The sequence below is a fragment of the Magallana gigas genome, chromosome 7 (assembly GCF_963853765.1).
Source record: "Magallana gigas chromosome 7, xbMagGiga1.1, whole genome shotgun sequence".
Classification (NCBI taxonomy): domain Eukaryota; kingdom Metazoa; phylum Mollusca; class Bivalvia; order Ostreida; family Ostreidae; genus Magallana; species Magallana gigas.
In genome coordinates, this window is record NC_088859.1 from 53,091,113 (window position 1) to 53,114,272 (window position 23,160).

Sequence of the window (23,160 nt, forward strand, 5' to 3'; positions counted from 1 at the left end):
GTACTGTCTGTGTACATTCATTGTCACGTGTCACATGACTTGCGTTTATAAATAGATTTAACAACAAACACACAGGACAAGATGGAGGTAGTCTCGCGGTGCCTGTGTACTTTGTTTCTGGTCCTGACTCTCGTTTGTGAGTCCGTAACGGTAAGTTCTGGCTATTTTGAAATATTTATTGTTATTGATGTATAATGGAGGTCACAAACTATACGTACCTGTGTCGTAGGGCATGTAAATGGTCCTCTATGGCTTGTCAATGCGTAGTAGTAGTAGTGCAGGGTGCACGGTCAACTACATGAGGGCAAGATACTATATAGTTTCTCAATTGAGGGTCTCTTTTTATTATTAATGATGAATGTCTATAATGGAGGTCACAAACTACCTGTTTAATAAGACTTGTAAATTTCAATTTCATTTCATAAGGGACATCAAGGGGCGACATGAAGATTGTACAATAAACATTCAATATATATATAGAGGGAAAGAGTTGGATGGTTGAAACAACTAGGACACACAAGAACATTTAATTATATTTTTATATATGTATGTTTCTATATATTGAATGCATATATATATATTTATATTAAACACCTATACATAAATATGTCAATATATATATATAAATCTGAAATAGTTTATCACATGATTGAAAACCTATTTGACTCAGCAACAAATTAAACCAATGCCTTTAGTAAAAAATTTCCAAGAGACACCTCTAACTTTTCAATGCATAATGCAATCACATGAGGGCAATAGAAAAGATGAATGTGGAGGGGTGGTAGCGGTGGGGGGGGGGGGGGGGGAGAAAATATTGAAGGAGTATTAATTATAGCTGAAATTCCTATTGAAATTTCTAAATTTGTTAATTGTTTAAGCTGTTAAAATGATGATATCCTTGTAAATGTACATTTAACTGTTTGCAGATAACAACCCACAACTGTTTTGAATGATTGTGATATATTTACAACTTAAAACACTTGTGGAATCCCGCGGAAGTAAATTATTTTCACTCGTGACCAAATGATGTTAATATATGACAAAATGATCTTCCTCATTGCTATCTCTAACCCTGTTGGAATGTCACAACCAGACTGATTTTTTTTATTAAACTGAAATATTATACAGTGTCATTGTGAAATCATTTTAAAAGACAATACTAGAAGATATGTTGATGTACCAATGAAATGCTTTATAATGGGTAGTCATCATGGCAGAAAACAATATAAACCACGTTTCAATTATCAGACAAAACATTTTATGTTTTATATTTACATCTCTGAATCTCGCTTTAATTATCCATTGAAAGAAAGTAAGTGGATATAAATTAAATGTTTATATAAGTACATTTGATATCGTTTACCAGACCATAGCATAGAAAGAGCAGATATGGAATATTAATAAAATCCGATGTATTTGGATTCCATGCAGTCCATGCTTCAATGTAGCCAACCACAAAAAAAAAAATACAAACAAATCCCAGGAACCGTCAACCTTATCATTAGTCTGTCCTAAGTTATTGCTTTCATCACATTTAATGAGTTTTAGTAAAAATACACATACCTGTGAAAGATATACAGTTGAAATCGATAAAAGGGGGAAAATATCCAAGATATCTTCCTTGGCAAATTATCATTTTTCACTCATAGAATTTCACAAAACGAAAATAAATTTCTTACGGAGATTTTTAATGGGAAATGTTAACATCTTTTCACCATTCGAAACTCACTCGGAATACCTCACACAATTTTTCAACGTTATCATCCAGGCTATTTCATGGCTGGTGCAATGCAAAATCCCTTTAGACTTTCTATTTTGGTTTGTGTATTGAAGCCTAAAGGAGTAGAGGGGGCGTTTCGAAAACAGATAATCTGGACATTTTTCATGCTAGTGGATAAACGTAGTTTGAGCACAAAGGTATTTATGGTTATCGAAATTTCAAGCAAAAACTCAGTGGTGGAAGCAAAAACCCAGGACAAAGTATAGTATAGAAGATGGCAACATTTAGCAATAAAAAAATACCAGCATGCTAACATCATCATACATGTATAACATTTTTCAAATTAACCTTGTCATATTAAAAAAAAACTTGACGTGCCGCATAATCAGTTTTAAAGCAGTTTTAAAAAACTCAGGGGATGCATCTGTTACAAAAGAAAATTAATTGAAACTGTGTTTGTTGCAATTTGGTTTTGTTGGTAGTGTTATGGGTGGGTTAAAATACAGTAGATATAAATATGGTCTATGTCCATACAAAATATATGTACACTCAGGGATGCAGATACAACGGTAGAATGCTTCATCGTTAGTTAATGTATAATAGTACTTCAAAAAATGAATAACGATGTATGACCTTTTTTTCAGGGTTTGATCTGTAGTGGCATCAGATACGGATATTACTACTATTGCGGTAAGTCGACCAAATGATCTAAAACCATTCAAACATTTTAATAGTTTGGTGTGTCAAACACAAAAATTTAGTAAATGCGTATCTTACATGTTTCAGGTAATTGAACACATACTAATGCGAGTCCAATTACTGTGTATATTTTCTCGATACTCGTATGAGTTATCAGAATAAAAAGGTTGTTATAACATGATAATCGTCAATTTTGCGTAAGCTCTTTACATATATCCGTACTATGATAAAAAATTTAGTATTCCTTTTATAACATTGACTGATTTATTTTTGACATCTTCATGTCAATAACTGCCGTTATTTGAGCAGACAAACTGAATAATGCGCTTTAGCTCAACTGCTCAACTGAAGGCAATTATTGACAGGATGACTTCAGAAATAATCATTTAATGCTTATATTTACATTCCTTTATTGATAAAATCAATTAGGCCTATTTTAATAAATAAATCGGTATAAAGTGAAGATCACGTAGGGAGTAAATTAGTAACAGCAAGAACAGCTGTTTTTAAAACCGGTTTTTTTTTATAGTTATAAAAAATAATCCATAAAAAATACTCTTGAAATTTTGTTTTTTAACAATGAAATCAACTTTATTGTTGAATAATTGTAAAACATGTTGTCTTAACTACATGTATGAAATATATTTTTAAACCCATAACATAGAAATCAATGTTTTTGAACTACTTTCGTAAATTACATGTTTTGAATTCTTATGCAGTAAATAGGTTGTTCCATTTAGAGGCATTAAAAGATCACAAAATTTGATGGAAAAACACAGTAGAATGTAAATATTTATTTGATAGGTATGATATTGGTGTCCGTTTTTACCTGTTGTTGCTACAGCTTCTGATTACAAATTTGCAACTGTTATTTCTCTGTGTTTACCTGTTGTTGTTGTTATTACAGATGATGATCACAGCTGTTGCAACGTAAATCAGTGTTGTTTCACCGGCTACTACGTGTACCAACTATGGTGTAAGTACCCCCCCCCCCCCCCCCCCGGTCTCAATACATATCATGACGTCATTACCTATGTGTTGTTCATCAGCTTCATCATTGTTTTTTTTAATTTCAGGGTTTTGGTTTATCTGGATTGTTTTCTTCGCTCTGATCACGTGTTGTATCATTGCAATGCGCAGACGACGTAGAAACCGGTTACAGTACATACGGGTAGCTCAGCCAGCGTATGGAACGACCCCTTCATCGTACCCCCCGCCCCCACCGGCCGGTGCCTACCAGTATCCGCAGCCAGCACCAAGTGCCCCGGTCAATCCACCCCAATATGCACAACCACAGGTAGGAACCATGTAAAATTGTCAATACTAGTAGATGATTGAGGTGCTACAAATAAATACCATACTATGAATTGTGTGTACATGTTTATTTCACAGAAACCACCTCCTTACCAATAGTGGAATCCCAATTGTATAGGTCATGGGCCCGTTGTTTGAGAGTCCGCAGAATGAATTTACACGACGATCAGCTTTACTACAGTGGCCAACTAAAACGAATCTCCCAAATCAAGTACTAATGTCATTGTCAATACAACGCTCAGTCTTCTGGTACATATCTTTTTTACATAACTTTAGCTGCCTGGTATTAAAAGCTTAATCTTTCAAAGGAGAATTGTGTTGGACACACGTGGAGGACCATAAACACATGACATGGTTGTTTGTACTTGCTTACATGGTGCATTGAATACGTTAAATGTTTTTTGTACATAAGTTTGAAAAAACAAAATTCTCTGATATGTCAATGTTATGTTTTTGTTATATTTTGTAATAAAACCATTTTCTATTCTTCAAACATTGTCATAGTTTGCTATGTATTGTTTCAATGTGTTTGTTTGAGTATTGTACTCGTTATCAGTTATAATAAACAGATCAAATCAGTGAGTGGCCTGATTTTGATTTTTTCATACAGTACACCTGTAAAACTTTTCACATAAACATAGGTAATCACAGAATTCAAAGCTCACCAAGACGAGGCATCAGCTTTATGAGACCACCTTGATCAGTATATAATATATGAAAATCATAGTTAATATAATGGTCTCTTATTGATATCAAAATATTAGATATTGTAGCATGGTTTGACACACTATCATAGAATAAATATTTGTATGATACTCATACAATATTATACGATACAATATATATTGTAACATATGATACAACATTAATATATAACATGATTTCATATTATATGATACAGTATCATATCAAACAAGATTATATAAGATAACATGATACGATATCATATGGTACAACAAAATCATATAATACAATATGTCATTTTGTTTTCCCTTGGACTGAAATGTCACATTTTCATTGGTTTAAACGTAGCACGTGATTGCCTCATATATCTCTATATTTGTTCTGTGAGAAATAATATTAGGCAATATGGCCGTCATTGGTCGACGCTTCGCTTACTCATTTCGACATTTCATAGTATTTAATACATAAACCGCATGCCGTAAGTTCTTAAAGTATTTGGAGTAGTTGCCCTTTGAAATTCTTTAAAATTAGAGTAGTTGCCCTTAGAATAGTGACGTCATATTGTTTTGTCTGGAGCAGAACAAAATGGCAGCGTCGAAATTTGCTCAAATCTCTGCAGAGGAAAGGGAGAAAACATTTAAAATTGAATAGCAACAAAACATTGTAAGAAAACATGGATGAAGCAAGGATTTTTAAAGAATATTTGAAAGGTGAGATTGAATATTTAGAAGAGTTTAAATGAGTCAAATTGGACGAGATGTTAGGCATCTTGTATACCAGTATACATGGCTTTACGTAGATCATCGCTATTTGTGAATAAATATGTCGCTTGATAGTCCTCGGGAAAACAAAACACTTATTAGGTTAGTTACTGACTCACTACGGAAATATATTGGGTTGATCAATCTCATAGACGGCTCGGCTTCGCCTCGCCATCTATGAGATTGATCAACCCAATATATTTCCGTAATGAGTCAGTAACTAACCTAATAAGTAATAATATGATACAATATCACATTATATAAATAGTTCCTGTTTGGGAGGGTAAGAGTTGAAATTGTCACCCCGAGAAAACCATTGTCAACCGACGCGAAGCGGAGGTTGACAATGGTTTTCGAGGGGTGTAAATTTCAACTGTTATCCTCCCAAACAGACACTATTTATTTTATTATACTGAATGTCTTGAGTACAAAGAAAACTTTCTGTTTTTATATAGAAATGACGTGAATTTTATGGCGAACCGTACGCGCACAATTTACGTGCATGTAACAATTCGTTGTGTTACCCGTTGCCAAGGGTGTTGCTAACGCTGAAGGTAATTGAACGGATTATCAACTGTGTCTTAACCCATCAGATTTCAGTATTTAACATGAAAGTATAATAATATATGGTATAACACAGATACAATATCATATTGTGTCTCATTATATTTTACAGTATCATATCATATTTTACAGTATATCATATGATACAATATCATATGATACAATATTACATCATATGATTCAATACAGTAGGAATAGGAATCGTGAGAATATATATCATATATCAACAATCACATCTATCAAGCAAGTTTGAGTGAGGCAGGGCAAAGTTATTTACCATCCTTGATGTAATCTTTATTTGGCACATTCTGAGGGCTCGACTTCTGTTTCTAAACCAAAGTTAAATGTACCAGGAAAGTTAGTCAGAACAAAATGTTTTCCAACAATCAAACCTGTAATTAACTACTAAAAAACTTACCCCTGCTCCAGCATCAATAAAACTGAGATCAAGCTCTGTATCTGAAGCTATAACTATTTACACACCCATAGCTTTACCAACTGTTTCATTCTGACAAGGTATGAATTAGATTTAGTGCATTTTGTAACCAGCTCCTATACCTAACACAATTTTAGTTTTTCTAAGATTTTAAACCATCTAAGCATATAGGCATTTAAGCCTGTCAAGTACATAAGTATCATAAGACAAACCATCCATGCAAGTATAGTGAAGACAAAACCAGTAAAAGCTGAGACATGACGATCAAAGGGCACCTGCTCCAAAAACTTTAATCAGCTCCAAAAACCTTAACCTCATCAAGCATCCCAAACATATGGCTCAAATTCAGCAGCCAAGGCTTTGAAGTGTATTTGTATCACAAGATGAACCATCCATGCACGTTTAGTGGATTAAGGACCAGTAATAAATTAGATATTGCCATCACAGGGCTCCTGCCCATAAAACTTTAACCTGCTCTAAACACCATAATCTCCTCCAGCATCTGAATCTTAATGGCCCAGATTTAGCATCACAGTCTTTTAGTTCCAAAAGTAGGCCCAGATGCATCATCCATGCAAGTTTGGTGGAGATAAGACAAGTACTAACTTATATACAAAAACTGCTTCAAAAACTTTAACCATGCAGGTCCGGACACCGACGCCGAGGGTATAGCATAAGCACCCCATACTTCGTCTCGGTCGGCTAAAAATCCAAGGCGTATAAGCTTTAAAAATTACGACAAATTTTAAACCTAAGTTTTTTCTTGTGATAAAAGAAGTAAGATGTTTGCAATAAGGACAACTGAATCGTATTTCAAGTTATCCCATTCTGGGTGCATCTTTTTGTTCTCTTTACATTTACTGTTACCCTCCGCTCAATACCCCTCAAATGTATCGTCCTGAATACATTGGTTTTAAAATGTTAAAAGAACCAGGACATACAAGGCCCGTTATATCCCCTTCATCCTGCAGGATATGTTTAAATAACAAATGTACATGTCACAGAAAATATTTTCGTCATGTATAATATCATTTGGTACTGCATTCTCTGACATAACGAAATACACTTATACTTTTCTCCGTTGTTTATTGGAACACTCTTTCAAGTTATTTTTTAGTCTCTCCATAACACACTGAGCAACGTAGGTACATTAACGAAACAGTAAATAAATTTTATTGCTTGTCATTTATCATTGAAATGAGACGTTGTATGGTATTATTTTATATATGAACTATATCGTTTAATCACCCCAAGTGTAGGGGTTTTCACAATTAAAACTTCGGCTTTTATGAGACTAACATTATTACTTATTTGGTTTGTTACTCCGCCTCGCCTTCTATGGACTTTACCGACCCCATAAATTTCTGAAAACAGTCAGTAACAAACCTAATAAGTGTTTTGTTTTGTCGAGGACCTTAAGTTTGATATGTAAACAACAAAAGATAATATATAACAATTAAATTCATATGCTTATTCTCTAATTTTGTACCTTCCCTGTCAGTCGTATGTGCAAACCTGTATGCCATTGTATATAAGATCGTTTTATTAAGTCAAGGGCAAAGGGGATCACTCTAAATATTTTAGGACTTAAACATTAAAGTTACGGTTGAACGTTTGTGTAAAAAGCCAGCTCAAATAACGTTACGTCCGCCATGTTACTGTATAAATGACGCCCGCCGTGTAAAGAAATTTATAAGGCAATTACGTGACGCGATTTATCCAATGACGTCGATGCATTCTAGTCCGAGGCAAAACAAAAATGTATAATGTTGTTCTTTTGTGGAATTTCACTTTATTCTTACTTCATTCATTATTGTCCAAGTTTATAATGGTTACTTACTTTAGTTCGTTAGTTAGATACTAGCATTAATAAGGTGCTTACGTAGATCAGTGTACTTAGCGGAAACTTTTACACTACTTCTAGGCTAAGAAGGTGTTCGATTAAAGATGACGTTTTCCTTTCAATGTTAGAGCTATAGCCCTGATCCGACCCACCCTCTTCTGATTTTCGGAAAGCTTAAATTGTGTCCGCACTTCCTGGTTGTCATCGGATCGCCGGTGTGTACATTCATTGTCACGGGTCATATGACTTGCGTTTATAGATATATAGATTTAACAGAGACAACAAACATTCAGGACAAGATGGAGGTAGTCTCGCGGTGCATTTGTACTTTGTTTCTGGTCCTGTCTCTTGTTTGTGAGTCTGTAACAGTAAGTTCTGGCTATTTTAAAATATTTATTATTAATAATTATCCATATTGAAAGAGACAACATGTTACCTGTTTCATAAGGCCTTCAAATGGTACTCTATAGCTTGTCAATGCGTAGTAGTAGTGCAGGGTACAAATTCAACTAGATGAGGACAATATACTATATATATAACTATTAATCTTAGTCTATCCAATGTTAACTCTTGGTACAAAAGCGTAGTCTATTTTATAAGAAAATTAACATTTCACTCTCTATATGTAAAAAGTACAAAACCACATGTTTTAAACAACAAGTTAAGAAAAATCTAAGAAAAGACTTTTTAAATTACTGGACATTAAACCATGAAGAGGGCTTAAACTCTGGAAAAGTTTTGTTTAAAGAAAATTTTACAATGGAATCATATATGTTTATCCAATCTCATAAAATAAGAAAAATACTTTGTAGATTCAGAATAAGTGCACATGACTTACGAGTTAAAAGAGGTAGATATGAATTTGCAAAAAATAATACTGGTCAAAGAATTCCTTTAGAAAGAAACAAAAGGACATGTTTATTATGTAACCAAAATTGTGTAGAAGATGAATGTCACTTGTTTCTGAATGTCCATTATATAAAGAAGAAAGAAATTCATTTTTCCATTATGTCTCAATACTCAACAAAAACTTTACACTTTTAATACAGAAAGACAAATTTATCTGGTTAATGTCGAATGAAGACAAAACAATACTTACAAAGTTAAGTGAATTTCTGATCAATACTTTCGAAAAAAAGACAGAATACTTTGAGATCTAAATGACCGGTGAAATACTTATACAAATCATGATACTATCTTTATATTTTTATAAACTACTTTTATGACTACGTACTATATACACAAAATGTGACATTGTTAATATGTTTTGACATACTGATGTACATTTGCCCGGCTGTTACAAGTTCATGTATGTGTATGAACTATTTTTTATATGTAGAATCTCTCTTTTAGGCATTTCTATCTAATATCTGTAATCTTGTATGCCCTCTGGGCCAAAAATTGGAAATAAACTATTATTATTATTATTATTATTATTATTATATCTATTGAGGGCCTCTTTATCTCTAAACATATTTTATTGAGATCTAGACATCAATAGGATCAGACTTTAGACAAGCTCTATATTAATTCTCCTTTCTTTAATACACACTGACAGTTTTGTATAAGATATATATAGGGATAGAATACAGTATTGTTGGTTTACAGATTATACTGGAAATTTTGTGTACATAAGATAAAAGAAAATAATATTATCAGATAATCAGTTATCTTAGTTTTACTGTACCTACAATATGTCACCTACATTGACACAATCACACAGTCATACAGACAATGGAATGGAGGTTCCAGCCCAATTTGAAAGAATAATTACTGAAAATAGTACATGGACTAACAATGCAATACATGTTCATGTATGTTCGCATATTTGGTGAAAGAGGGGTAAAAGTTTTAGATGGGGTAAAACTTGAGAGGGTATAACTTTCAACATACAATATTTGGTGTTCTTTTAACTCGGAGCACGTGACTATAATTCTTTTTATGAACTGACATTTATTTATGAATATTTTAAATAAGAGTTTCCTTCCAAAGTGTACTGACTGTAAACTAATAACAATCTATTTTTATTTGTTTGTGGTGAATAATTTGTAAATTTCGAATATTCCCTGTAAACAATTGTAAAATCTTGCGGAAGAATTCACTACTTTGACTTACTTGACTTAAGCCTTTCTCACTCCCTTGTGGAGCATAGGCCACAGACAATTCTTCTCCACTTCTCTCTGTCCTGGGGCTTTGCTAGTTGGTGGATGGTGTTCCAGTTGTGTCCTTTCTCGGCCTTTTCTTTTTCAAGGACTCTTCTCGAAGAATTCACTAGTTCAAGATTATAGATGATGAATGATATACATATATTATAGATAAATGAAAAAATGATTTTCCTCATCAGCGAGTTACTATCAGAAGGATTGTAAAACAGAATTTCTAAGGGATTTGAAACATTAAAACTTATTATTGTGAAATAATAAACTCTGCATGAGGAAACATTGTTTACACACTAAGACAAATTATTTTACTTAATGTACATGTAGCTCAATACATCAAGACATATATTTTTTAAGACAACGTTATAAGATTGCGATTGGTATATTTTGTTAAATTGTATTAATAAATTTGGTTAAATATCATCATAGGTCGGTGGTTAAAATATTGGCACTTTGAACTGCAAATCACGAGTTGGGACCAACTTGGGGTGTTTGTTTATGTTTAATGAGTTAAGTTTTTGAAAATAACAATTTTGTATCTAAAATAGCTTTTTTTTTTTTACCTATTTGACCTTTATACTTTTTATGCATCGTGCATTATTTCATAATCGAGCAATTTTCTGATGATAGGAGAATATTTGAAGGGGGTGATTCTCTTAAAACGATGATATGCTTCATTTGATTGTTTACTTGCGTAAGAAGTAGTAAGCATTGAAGGAAAAAATCCAAAATTCGCCAATTTATGTAAAGAAATGTTCTCATTATTTTCATAGCCCATATAAAAATATTAGATTGGTTATATGTCTGGATTTCTTTTCAGTTTTCCACAAAAGTACGTTAAAGTGCGTGAAGTCTTAATTGTCGATCATTGCATGTGTTAAATACTGTAGATTCCTTATTTTACGCGAGTACCTAATTTCGCGATCCCGCTGTTTTGTATCAAATCGCGAGAATATAAAAACGCAAATGCAAACCTTTTATTTTAATCTCTTATAAATCTTAACTCTCTGAAAATAAAAGCTAGATTTTAAAATCTGCTAGGGGTGCTTCTCTTGATTTTACGCGGGTATTAATTCTACAGTAGAAGAAACAGCAAATTATTCCATACGCGTATATTTACTTCAATTATTTGGAAGTCTGACGTTTGTCAGTGCAGTCTGTGCTTAATGTAGCACACGAAATTATGACACCATTTGAGAATTAAAACGTAATAACTTTTATATAGACATTTGAATATAAATCTCATAATGCTAGTTATCATTTATTAAACTGAACACAGCTGAATTATGCGCTAGAAGGGCTAGGCAGTTTAAAATAAATGAAAATAGATAAGTGGTCACACGAATACTTGTTAAATCAATGGTTATTGTAAGTAGTTGTATGAACACAATCGTATTTTTGAAGAAAAAAAAAGAAAATATCTACCGGTATTTAATTTCATGATAGATAAATATACAAATTGACACTGAGATACCCATACATGCGCAGATATAAAGAATGGGGGAGTGGGAGCGGGGCAGTAACGGCAATTGGCGTACTTCTACTCGTTTATGTAAATGATTGAATGTGTGTGTGTGTGTGTGTGTGTGTGTGTGAGAGAGAGAGAGAGAGAGAGAGAGAGAGAGAGAGAGAGAGAGATTAAATGTAAAATCTGAGTTATGCATTTTGTTGCAATGCTACAGATACCTTTATAGCCGCAAGAAACAGCAAAGAAAGCATTTTACTGTTTTAAGATATCCTATATATTTAATAAATGAATTCAAATGTATGACCTTTTTCAGGGTAAATACTGCTACAACTCCTTCTCCAGCAATCGATATTACTGCGGTAAGTCCAAAACTACCATTCTAATGATTTTTGTAATACTGTGTTCACTCCAACACATTAATTAAGCACGTATAGATCTCAAGCATATTCTTTCTTAATTCTGAAAGGTAACATATTTCCCCACATGAACATATCCAATCCTGCTTTATACGAAAGACAATAATTTGTATTGAGACAATCTTTTAGAAAATGAAAAAAAATATTCCTCTTGAGGCTAAGTGTTAACAAAACTTCAAGCAGAGCATATTACCATAATGTATATTGATATAAATCCTTTTCTGTTAAAGAAATTAAAATATCATTAATTTGAAAAGAAACTTCTTCAAATATGTTAATGTCATTAAAGCCCAGGTTTTGAAACATTACAGCATACTCAGGCCTGAGGCTACTCCATAGAGACATTACAATGGAACAAGATGTGAAAAAATATGCTCATTAGTTTCAACTTCACCTACAAACGTTGCAAACTATTCTAATTGTTCTCAGTATTACCCTTTGTTGTGATTACAGGAGATGACTATGAGTGCTGCAACATTGATGAATGCTGTTACACTTCCTACGTGTATCAACTATGGTGTAAGTAATTCCATTCCCCCGGTTTCAATAAATCTAATATGACGTCACCGTCTGACATCATTCAATAGCGGCATTATTTCTATTTCAGGGTTTTGGTTTATCTGGTTTATAATCTTCTCTCTGATTGCGTGTTGCATCATTGCAATGCGCAGGCGTAGAAATCGTTTACAGTACATACGGGTAGCTCAGCCAGCTTATGGAGCAACAACAGCGCACCCCGCACCAGCCGGTGCCTACCAGTACCCGCACCAAGCACCAAGTGCCCCGGTCAGTCCGCCCCAATATACACAACCACAGGTATGAACAATGTTAAATTGTCAATACAAAATTTATGAATAAAGATCTACAAATATTTACTCTATATTATGTATACACGTTCATTTCACAGAAACCACCGCCTTACCAATAGTGGAATCCAAAGCATATATGGATCACGGGCCCGTTGTTAGATAGTCTATTTGTCACAATTTACGACCATGCTTACTTTCCATATATTTTGTTTTACGTTTATGATATTACTAATTTATTGTCAGAGTTGCTTTTCATAGTTTAAAGTTCACTCAACTGGTTTTACTGGGCGGGTTTTAGGAATTTAGTCTGAGTGTAGCAATTGGAGAGAGCGGACGTTTTCAAACAGCTCCATCATTTCATATACATGTAAGGTACTTCGTCATGTAATGTAACTGAACAGGGTCCAACTATTCTGGATCCTTTTTGTACCTTTTATTTGAAGTCTATGGAAAAGTTGGAAATCTTCGTGTCAATTAACATCTGAATAAAAGCCTTGTAAACCTACTGATAGTTATTATTTTGGAGCCGTAAAGCCACCCGGCGACACTATTATTTTCCGTTGAATTGATTTACATGACGGTGAGCTCCACAACCATCGTTTGTAGCAAATTTCCAAAATCAAGTACTAATAATGTCCGTGTCAATACATGTACTATGCTACAGTTTACTTGTTCTTAGCTTTCACAAAATTTTAATTACTTGACGATTTAAGGCTTAATATATCAAAGGAGAATTGTGTTGGACACATGTGTAGGATTGTAAAGAAATGGTTGTTTGTGCTTGCTGACATGGTGATTTGAAAACAATAATGCCTTTTGAACACTAGTTTGAAAAATAAAATGCTCTGATATGTCAATTTATTTTTTGTTATATTTTGTAATAAAACCATTATCTATTTTTCGGACACTGTCATAGTTTGTTATGTATGTTTAGATGTGTTTGTTTGAATATTGTACTCGTTTATGCTCGTCTAGTTACCATAAATAGATCAAAGTACTGAAAGTACTGTTAGACGGTGGCGCCGTTTGAAAGTGGCATATTACATGAATGATAAGCACAACTGGTCATGAGTTTCCTACATGGATAATTCTGTGGAAATCGTAGTTGTGATCACAATCCACACTTTACAAATGTTGTGTCTCTTTATCGTCATCTTTTGGGGAAAACACATAGATTTATCACAGTAGCCTTTGTAGTATAGAAGTTTGTATCTATATGTTTGTATCTATATGTTTGTATCTATATCAGTTGACATTAAAACTCCGTTTTCGGTAATACATGAACTACATGTATGTATTTTGATTGCCCCAGAATGACTCATTAAATAGGTGGGTTGCCACCACATATTGAATGAATAAATCAAATCCATAGCGATTTCATCACAGTACGCACAAATATTTGATTGTAAAAGAAGGGGATTTTTGGATTTTTCCTTTGACCTTTGGGTTGACCCCGTAAAGGGGAACAACTTTTGAAAAGTGTGGATTGGATATAATAAATGGATAAAATACTTATCAGGTTTTACTAATTATTTGGGAGACATGTGGTATGTTTATTGTCCCTCTCGACAGCATTTTCCGTCAATTTCTTCACGGGGAAAAAGTTGCAGTCTTGTGGACCATCACACTTGCTTTTGTCCTCATAGTCAGTTAATACATTTAGGTGTAAAGAAAACGGAATGGTTTACAAGAACCTGTTTGATAAAACTGATATTGCTTTTGGAATGCACGTCATCATGAAACAGAAGAGTCAATCAATATTTTATCTTCGACTTTAGTAGATTATTTCCATTTGCTCACAACGAAAGTGAATAAAAATTTGGAAAAAATATCATACAATATTCAGTCGCGGCAGTTTCATTAATAAACGTTTTAAAGTACATTTGTCCTATTGTATTTAACTATAGATCTATTCAAATCATTTGAATGGATTTGGGAAAATCACATGTATATTTTATCGCTTCTCAGTACACTTTAACACGCATAATTTACTTGCTACATTAAACTCTTCAAGTAAACTTACAACAAATATTGATGAATTATTCAAAATTAGTTTTCAAAAAACACCAAACAAACAGAATCCAAGTTGAACGCATGTTTTTCTGACCGTACAGCTGTGTATATAAAGTTCATTTTATTCTTTGGATGTATTGTATACGTATATCTAGGGTTCGCATATCCCAGCAATATTTCTGGAAAGCTATAGTTCTGTAGTTCAGCAGAAAACTGCAGACATCTATGAAGTATGGTGGCATATCTCTGCCCCTTGTGTGCAAGTTATTTTTCTATTAATTATGTCGACATGCAAGAGAAATATGGTGACATGCAAGATAGTTGTGTCAACATGCAAAATAACTGTGTTGACATGCAACATAACTTGTTGACATGCAAGAAAACTGTAATCAAATAAGAGTTATAAAAAATCTCAAATATCGCCAACATGTAACATTAAAGATGCTAGATACGCTACCTACTAATGTCAACATGCAACTTATTGATGTTAACATGCAACTTCTTTATGTTGACATGCAACATATTTATGTCGACATGCAACTTAGTTTTGTTGACGTACAACTTATAAATTGCATTTCAACATATTTATCTGAATTGAATTGAACATATTTTATTGATTTTATTGATATTTTTCTCGCATGTAAACATATTAAGTTGCATGTCATCATATATATATCGCTTGTCAACATAACTAAGTTGCATGTTGAAATAAATAAGTTGCATGTCGACAGAATAAAGTTGCATGTTGAATGTCAGCATATTTATCTTGCATGTTAACATATATAAGTTGCATGTCGACATAAAAAGGTGGCATCTAGCACCTTGGATGTCACGGATAGGCGATATTTGAGATTTTTTGAGATTTTGTATAATTCTTATCTGATTGCAATTTTCTTGCATGTCAACATAATTATGTTGCATGTTGACATAGGTATCTTGCATGTCAACGTATTTATCTTGCATGTCGACATGATTAATAGAAAAATAACTTAATTGCACACAAGGGGCAGAGATATGCCACCATTAAGAAGCACATGTTTCATTATTTATCGCAAATATAGCATGGATGTATACGCTACGGCTGATGTAGCATTTCGTTGATTGATGACACTTTCTAACCGGTGTGTATTTCGATTGCGAGTCGCAACAAACTGGCGCATTTATATATTAGGCCTGCCTATACTATGGAAACAAATGTCGAAGAAAGCTCATAATAGAGTTGTACTCGCGAGATAAAAATTATTTGAGAACAAAAGGGGCGATATTTACGTACATGTGTAATAATGTTATCTGTTAGTGAAAAAATCCCCCCAAAACTAAAGAAAAGGTTCTCTAATAGCAGGGACGTCGGGGCGCATATGGATTAATTTACAGATTGTACTTCGCTCATTAAATTGCGTTATTCAGTTTATTGTGGAAAATTTCGTCAGAACTGTTTAGTGAACAAAACATTTTATATCTTACATTACCGTTCACAATGTACCATAAATGTATATGGAATATTGCATGAGTTGAACCGATTGTTTTTCCCACAAAAAAGCTAGCGTTTGCTGCAAATTTATTTAGAGATACACGAGCTGACACGCCGTAAAATCCATAAGACGTTTTACAGTATATGTCTTTAATCCGGCCCTTATTTGCTTACAAAAAATCTGAACTGAAAATCTTTGAAACATCGTAAAATGTGGTTTGTTTATACATGTAAAATTGTAAAATGGCGACTCGATTTGCACGTGAATTTTACAATCCGAGGTCGATCGATTAGCGTGTTTGAGAGAAAGTCAGCAGCAAGTAAAGCGTCAACATCAGTAGTAAATATTGTCTGATGAATATTGAGGTGCCTGTAATAAAATTAATGTTCATACAGACTGAGTGGGTTACAAAATAAGGTACATGTTAATCACAGGTCAGTCCAAAATTAAACACATTTGTATCGTAAATTGTAAGTTTGTATGTTTGAAAACACATGCACACTTGTAGAAGAAGTGTGCCATTGATCGGTTGAACTTGAAGTTCAATATAATGTAATTTATGTAATATTCATTGTCAGTATCTGTTGTGAATTCTTTGGAATAAGCTACAACAAAATAAATATTCTGCCTCAACTAAAATTAATGCGTTGAAAAATTGCTGAAATATGAAATTGCAAACCTGTTTAAATAGTGTGTTTCTGACAATTGTTTACATCATAAAAAAACAAGAAGCGATTATTATGAGATCTCTGAGCAAATTATTGCAGTGATATAGTTTACGCAGCCCTGATACAGAGTTTAACGTCACAACTGGCAGTGGGTGCATAAATTATCGATACCACGTAAGCAGACAGGGTAACGGCCAATTTAAATAAAACACAATTTCATAAATTATATTTTAATATATGTAGAAAATAATTAGCAGCTATAATGCTTAAAATATCTGATAAGATTAAAATTAGTTCTCATACTGAAATCGACACATACCGTAGATAAAACATTGTCTGTAACAATGCATACCTAACAGAGTTATCGTTCCTTATCCGCTAGGGTCCCCGTGAGAAATACTCTTCCGGTCAGGACGGTAGCAATAGACCGTGGCTATTTATAGCCACCGTCTAATCATATCAAACAGTGGTCCGACTTCGATTTTTTTTCTCATAGAGACACCTGTAAAACTTTCACATAAAAATACAAGAGGTATGCTATTGAAATAAGGACAAATTTTAAACGCAAGAATATTTTGAAAAAGAGACGAAAACACCTGTACGCTTTTCGCACGATAAGGCAAAGAGTGTGTTCGATTCAAGATGGCGTTTTCCTTTTAATACTTGTGCCATAGCCACAGTCCGACCCACCCTCTTTCGTTTTTCAGAAATATTGTGTCCTAACTTCCTGGTTGCCGATATGTAAATTTTAGGTCACATGTCACATGACATGCGTTTTTAGGTAGATTAAACAGTGACAACAAACATACAGGACAAGATGGAGGTAGTCTCGCAGTGCCTGTGTACTGTGTTTCTGGTCCTGTCTCTCGTTTGTGAGTCCGTAACGGTAAGTTCTGGCTATTTGAAAGTGTCTATTAATTAATATCTATAATAGAGATTTTCGAAGTATAGTGGCACAGTGTCAAACTTCAACTGCATGTTGGCAGATATTATAGTCTGTCCCAAAATATTTATGCCGCACACTTTTTGAATCATTCTTTTTAAAAAAAATGCCTCTTGTTAAAACGATATTTATTTAATAGTATGAAAATGTTTTAAGATTTTTTATCTGAAATGCTCCCCTTAACATGTCAGGTTTTAGTACACGGCTAAAAATAAGACGTCTACTGGCATTTTGCATTGCAAAAAGAGATGAAAGTACCCTGATGATAACGTTAAAAATTGTGCGAGAGACTTTTGAATAGAAAAACGATGTCACCATTTCCTATTGTAAATCCCGTAAGAATCATTTTTTCGATAATAATGATAATGTGTCAATGAAGAAATCTTGGGTGTTTTCCCTTCATCGAATTCAATTGCACTTCTATCATAGTTATGTGTATCTTTACATTAAAAATTGTCCAAATGTGCTGCATAAATATCTTAAGAGAGTTCATAGTATCTATATTGAAGGTCTCTTTATCTGTAAACCTGTTTTATTGAATCTAAATATCAATATGATCAGACTTTAGACAAGTTTTATGTTGACTCTCCTCCTTTCTTTAATACAGACCGAAAATCAAGTAGTGGAAATCAGGTACAAGATACATTTATACGGATATATTACAGTATTGTTGGTTTACAGATTTATCATAATTGGAATTTTCTGTACTTGAGATTAAAGGGAAAAATAAAAAGTTACCTTAGGTTTACCGTAACTACAATAAAATTTAAAGGAGCATGGTCACGATTTTGGTCAAATTCAATTTTTTACAATGCTTTAGGAATGTATTTATAATGATCAAGTAAAATTTGAGAGTCAATCAGAGATTTATGAACAAGGTACGAGGCTCACAACTCTTTGTCATGTAAACAAGGCTCGTGCCCTGTTTTTGTAAACATAGGTTCAATATACTAGTAAAAATTTTCAAACTGATGTGCCGATCTTCTTATTCATTTTAAGCATAGATAAACAGTTTCTAACTTTTACACATTCATTGTAGGTCTTAAACTTTTTCAAAGTTAAAAAAAAAGTTTAAAATTTTCACCTCAACAGATAGAATGTAAACAAGATTTGTTTACATAGGACAGAATTGTAAGCCCTGTAACTCGCTAAAAACTCAACAAATGATACTCAAATTTTGGTTGCCTCTTAAAAATGCCCTAATGAAGCATTGTAAACATTAAAATCGGATAAATAATTTTTTTTTACCAAAATCGTGACCATGCCCCATTAACACCTACATTGGCACAATTAAGGAGACATACAAAGGAACGGAGTTTGATGATCCCGCCCGTTTGAAAAGAAGAGTTACAACAAGGTTACACTTATTCTTATAATCATATGTGGAGAAACCTATGACTTGTAAAATGGAGATCTAATTTTGTCCGTAACTATACATTATATGAACTAATTTTTCTCGATTTCAATGAATATTGGCATTTCTTAAGCTACTTTGAACTGTTTATCAATGCATTGTCTGATCAATTGAATATTAACTTGAAATGCCGAGTTTAAGTTAGCAAATAGTGAAATTTAAAAAAGTTTACCTCTGGGTTTGGTCCAGTGTTAGTATAAAAATCGATTTTTTTTTTCAAGAAAAATTGTCATTTTGTGATATATATTGGCTTATAAAAATTTATTAACACTTTTAAGTTACTAATATATTTCTGTAAATACTCTGTCTATAAATCTTTATTTTTAAAATCCATCGTCGCCTCGAATAAATGAGCTGATCATACTTTTTTCTTTGACTTTCGGGAATCGATGACACGTAAGCATTGTTACAGTAGCATTTTACTTTTTAGAGGGGCATTGTCACGATTTTAGTAAAATTCTATTTTTCCTTTTATCATTTACAATGCTTTAAGAATGCATTTCTAATGATGAAATGAAATTTGAAAGTCAGTCGTAGAGTTATAAGCAAGATACAGGGCTCACAACTCTTTATCGTGTAAACACGGCCCGTGCCCTGTTTTTGTTTACATAGGTTCAATATACCGCTAAGAAATCTTTTTCAAGCTGATTTTATTTGTCAATCTTCATATTCATTTCAAGAATAAATAAACAGTTACTAACATTTAACGCATCCATCATGCACACTCAAACTTTACTTGGCCTTGTTGAATTCAAATGCTTCTGTAAAAAAATATTCACATTTTTAATGATTTTGTTTTTATATAAATGTAAATAATAAGTAAAACTAATGTGACCTCAGAATTTACTGTCTTAAAAAAACTAGTTTTGCTTCAACGTTTTTACTCATTTAATTTATTTCTTTTGTCCTGAAGAAGGGACTGGTTGTCCCTAAAATTTGATAATATCTATTGTTCGTGTCGTTAACCATTTTTAGTGCTTTATATATTCAGTTTACTGGCTTAGTATCTATATATTAGATCCGACACTTTAAAGATGCCTAGTGTTGTTGATTCTATTCAGTGCTATATATATATATATATATATATATATATATATATATATATATATATATATATATATATATATATATATATATAAAGAAAATGCTCAGTTCCAAAGTTTCTATTCACAAGCGCTTCTGGATTTTAACACCATCTTCAGGTGAATTCATAAAATATATATCTTATGTAACATACATAAAATATATATCTTATGTAACATACATAAAATATATATCTTATGTATGTTCACCTGAAAATCCAGAAAGCATTTGTGAATAAAAACTTTGGAACTGTGCATTTTCTTTTTTGACTATTATTTAATTTGGACTTTCGGAATCTATTTTATTTATTTGTATTTTTTGCTGTACCAAGGCTTTATCTATCCATCGAGAGAGAGAGAGAGAGAGAGAGAGAGAGAGAGAGAGAGAGAGATTTTATTGATTAAAAACTTTAAAACATCTTATAAGTCTGTTCTAAGATATTCGTGCAACACTTTTGGACTATTTTTGATAAAAATATAGATACTTGTGAAAGACACGCAATTAAAACAAATGAAAGGGAGAATATCCAATATAAATTCATTTACACATGATCATTTTTCACTCATTCGAGATTATCATGGGACAGAATATACAAATATTTTAAAATACGAAGTCTAATACATTAACTTTTTTTTCAGATTATTTACTGTGAGGACACCAACTCGGGATATCAATATTATTGCGGTAGGTCTAACATAAATATCATAAAAAATCTTGCCATACTGTGTTATTTATTATCATTTACATCTACCGAGTATGATTCACTCTACTTATAGTGAATTTATAGCTCTATATAGAAACAGTCAGTCTGAAATCTACACGCTCGATTATTACAGTAACTGAAACTGACAGGAAACTAACAGGACTGAAATCTAAATGCCCCATTTATCGATTGGTCGAAACCTACGGCGACCAATCGATTTTTTCGACGCATATAACTATAAGTAATTAACAGAATGTTAAAAAGTTCACTGGGATATAAACTTGGTTGATACGCGATCAACTTATAGTCTCACAGGATTTGATCACGTGACCCAGAGAACTTTTAAAAGGTCAAGCTTTAGTAAATGAAATATGACTACAGCCCGGTATAATTTTGAATGAAGTTACATAACAACAATTTTGTTTGATAGGATCTACCTGGGCTTAATTAAATGTTTGGTAAGGACATTTAAAAAATCATATCAGTTTTAACTCATTTTCTATGAAATATAAAGGACAAAGAAAAACAAATCATAAAGTTTTTTCCATCAAAAGTTTATGCAATTTTCGGAAAACAAAATTCTCTTTGATGCAAAGTGTTAAAACCCAACTTTTCTATTCTAACCCTTTTATCTATTTGATTACTATAAGGGGATTTTGTTAAAGGGGGCATATTGTCGTGTCGTAAAATCAAAATATCAATGGTTAATTTAGAATCAGATGGAGGAACCTCTCAAAACATGTGTTAATTTAATTTAAGACCAACATTATTTTAAATACCGATAGCTTTATATTAAAAAGCCAATATTCATATTCCATATACAGCGGAACGAAATGTGAAATGTCGACAGAGCTTTTACTTTTACAAGTTTACCAAAAATAAAAACAAGTTACATTGCAACGTTTTGTTAGCCTTTTTTTTTTGGTTACAGATGACGGATACTATTGTTGCAACGATAATGAATGCTGTTACACTGAAGAAGAATTGCATAAACAGTGGTGTATGTGACCTCAACCACACAGCCGCAATACATTCGATGACCTCGTGTTGTTTTAAAGCAATATACAGATGTTTTCGTTCACAAAACAACCGGGAGGCTCGGCCAGCTTATGGATCAATTACAGCGAACCCGTCGTCCACTCAAGCCGGTGCCAATCACTATCCGCAGCCAGCACTAAATGCCCCGGTCAGTCCGCCCAAATATACCCAACCACAGGTAGGCACAATGTTATATTGTCAACAGAACTTATGAATGAGATTCTTTAGATATTTACTCTATATTGTGTATACACCTTTATTTCACAGAAACCACCGCCTTACCAATAGTTGAATCCAAAGAACATTGGCAATGTTGTAAGAGATTATTATTTTCGATCCATTGAATTAATTTACAAGACGTTCAGCTTTACTCCAGTCGCTATCTGTAACAAATCACCCAAATCAAGTACTAAATAAATGTCATTGTAAATACTATGCTACAATTTACTTGTATATAGGTTTTACACATATTTAATTATACCTTTTAAAATCTATCAAAGGGGAATCATGTTGGACACACACATGACATGATTGATTGCGTTTGCTTACATGGTACTTCAAAACAATAAATGTGTTTTGTACACTAGTTTGAAAAACTAAATACTCCGCTATGTCAATGTTATGTTTTTTGTTATGTATTTTGTAATAAAATACATTCCCTATTCTTCAGACATTGTCATGGTTTGTTATGTATTGTTTCAATGTTCTGTTTGATATTCGATATGAGCATTGCTCTCTTTATATGCTACCAAAAACCCCCAGATCATATCATTGAGTGGTCTGATTCCCGTTAGTTATAGTGACATCTGTATAAAAATTTTCACTCAAAATCCAATGCGTATGATCTCTAAAAATTAAAACAATTTTTTAACGCAAAATTATCGAGTTGTTTTGAAAAAAAACACCCCAGAAACAGTTAGTTTTCTCGTACGATAAAAGTACTCATAAATCTA

The 23,160-nt window shown here is 32.9% G+C and overlaps 2 protein-coding genes across 4 annotated transcripts in view; both read left to right on the top strand.

Moving 5' to 3' along the window:
- On the top strand, positions 1 to 22,876 carry LOC105341230 (WW domain binding protein 1-like). 3 transcript variants are annotated; one of them, XM_011447631.4, is made up of 5 exons: positions 1 to 150; positions 2,365 to 2,410; positions 3,327 to 3,395; positions 3,496 to 3,716; positions 3,812 to 4,312. In XM_011447631.4, exons 1-5 carry the CDS (start codon positions 82 to 84, stop codon positions 3,830 to 3,832), a joined length of 426 nt encoding a protein of 141 aa, XP_011445933.3. In that variant the 5' UTR covers positions 1 to 81; the 3' UTR covers positions 3,833 to 4,312. The 3 variants fall into 3 exon arrangements, with proteins under 3 accessions (XP_011445933.3, XP_065922642.1, XP_065922641.1); XM_066066570.1 differs by lacking the exons at positions 2,365 to 2,410; positions 3,327 to 3,395; positions 3,496 to 3,716; positions 3,812 to 4,312 and adding exons at positions 11,962 to 12,007; positions 12,518 to 12,583; positions 12,672 to 12,880; positions 12,972 to 13,771 and having other exon boundaries at positions 39 to 150; XM_066066569.1 differs by lacking the exons at positions 1 to 150; positions 2,365 to 2,410; positions 3,327 to 3,395; positions 3,496 to 3,716; positions 3,812 to 4,312 and adding exons at positions 8,255 to 8,389; positions 11,962 to 12,007; positions 12,518 to 12,583; positions 12,672 to 12,880; positions 22,475 to 22,876.
- The window catches only part of LOC105341229 (WW domain binding protein VOPP1), an 11,554-nt gene continuing 6,197 nt past the window's right edge, over positions 17,804 to 23,160 (top strand). Inside the window, exon 1 of the mRNA XM_034459205.2 lies at positions 17,804 to 17,912. Coding sequence (XP_034315096.2) covers positions 17,844 to 17,912 — 69 coding nt within the window. The 5' untranslated portion in view covers positions 17,804 to 17,843. The remainder of the gene's footprint in view (positions 17,913 to 23,160) is intronic.

Bases quoted from the DNA above. Each gene is read 5' to 3' on its own strand.
- LOC105341230 (XM_066066569.1), top strand. From the start codon at position 8,264: ATGACTTGCGTTTATAGATATATAGATTTAACAGAGACAACAAACATT. The intron at 12,008-12,517 runs GTAAGTCCAAAA...TTGTGATTACAG, and splicing joins CAGCAATCGATATTACTGCG to GAGATGACTATGAGTGCTGC. The intron at 12,584-12,671 runs GTAAGTAATTCC...TTTCTATTTCAG, and splicing joins CTACGTGTATCAACTATGGT to GGTTTTGGTTTATCTGGTTT.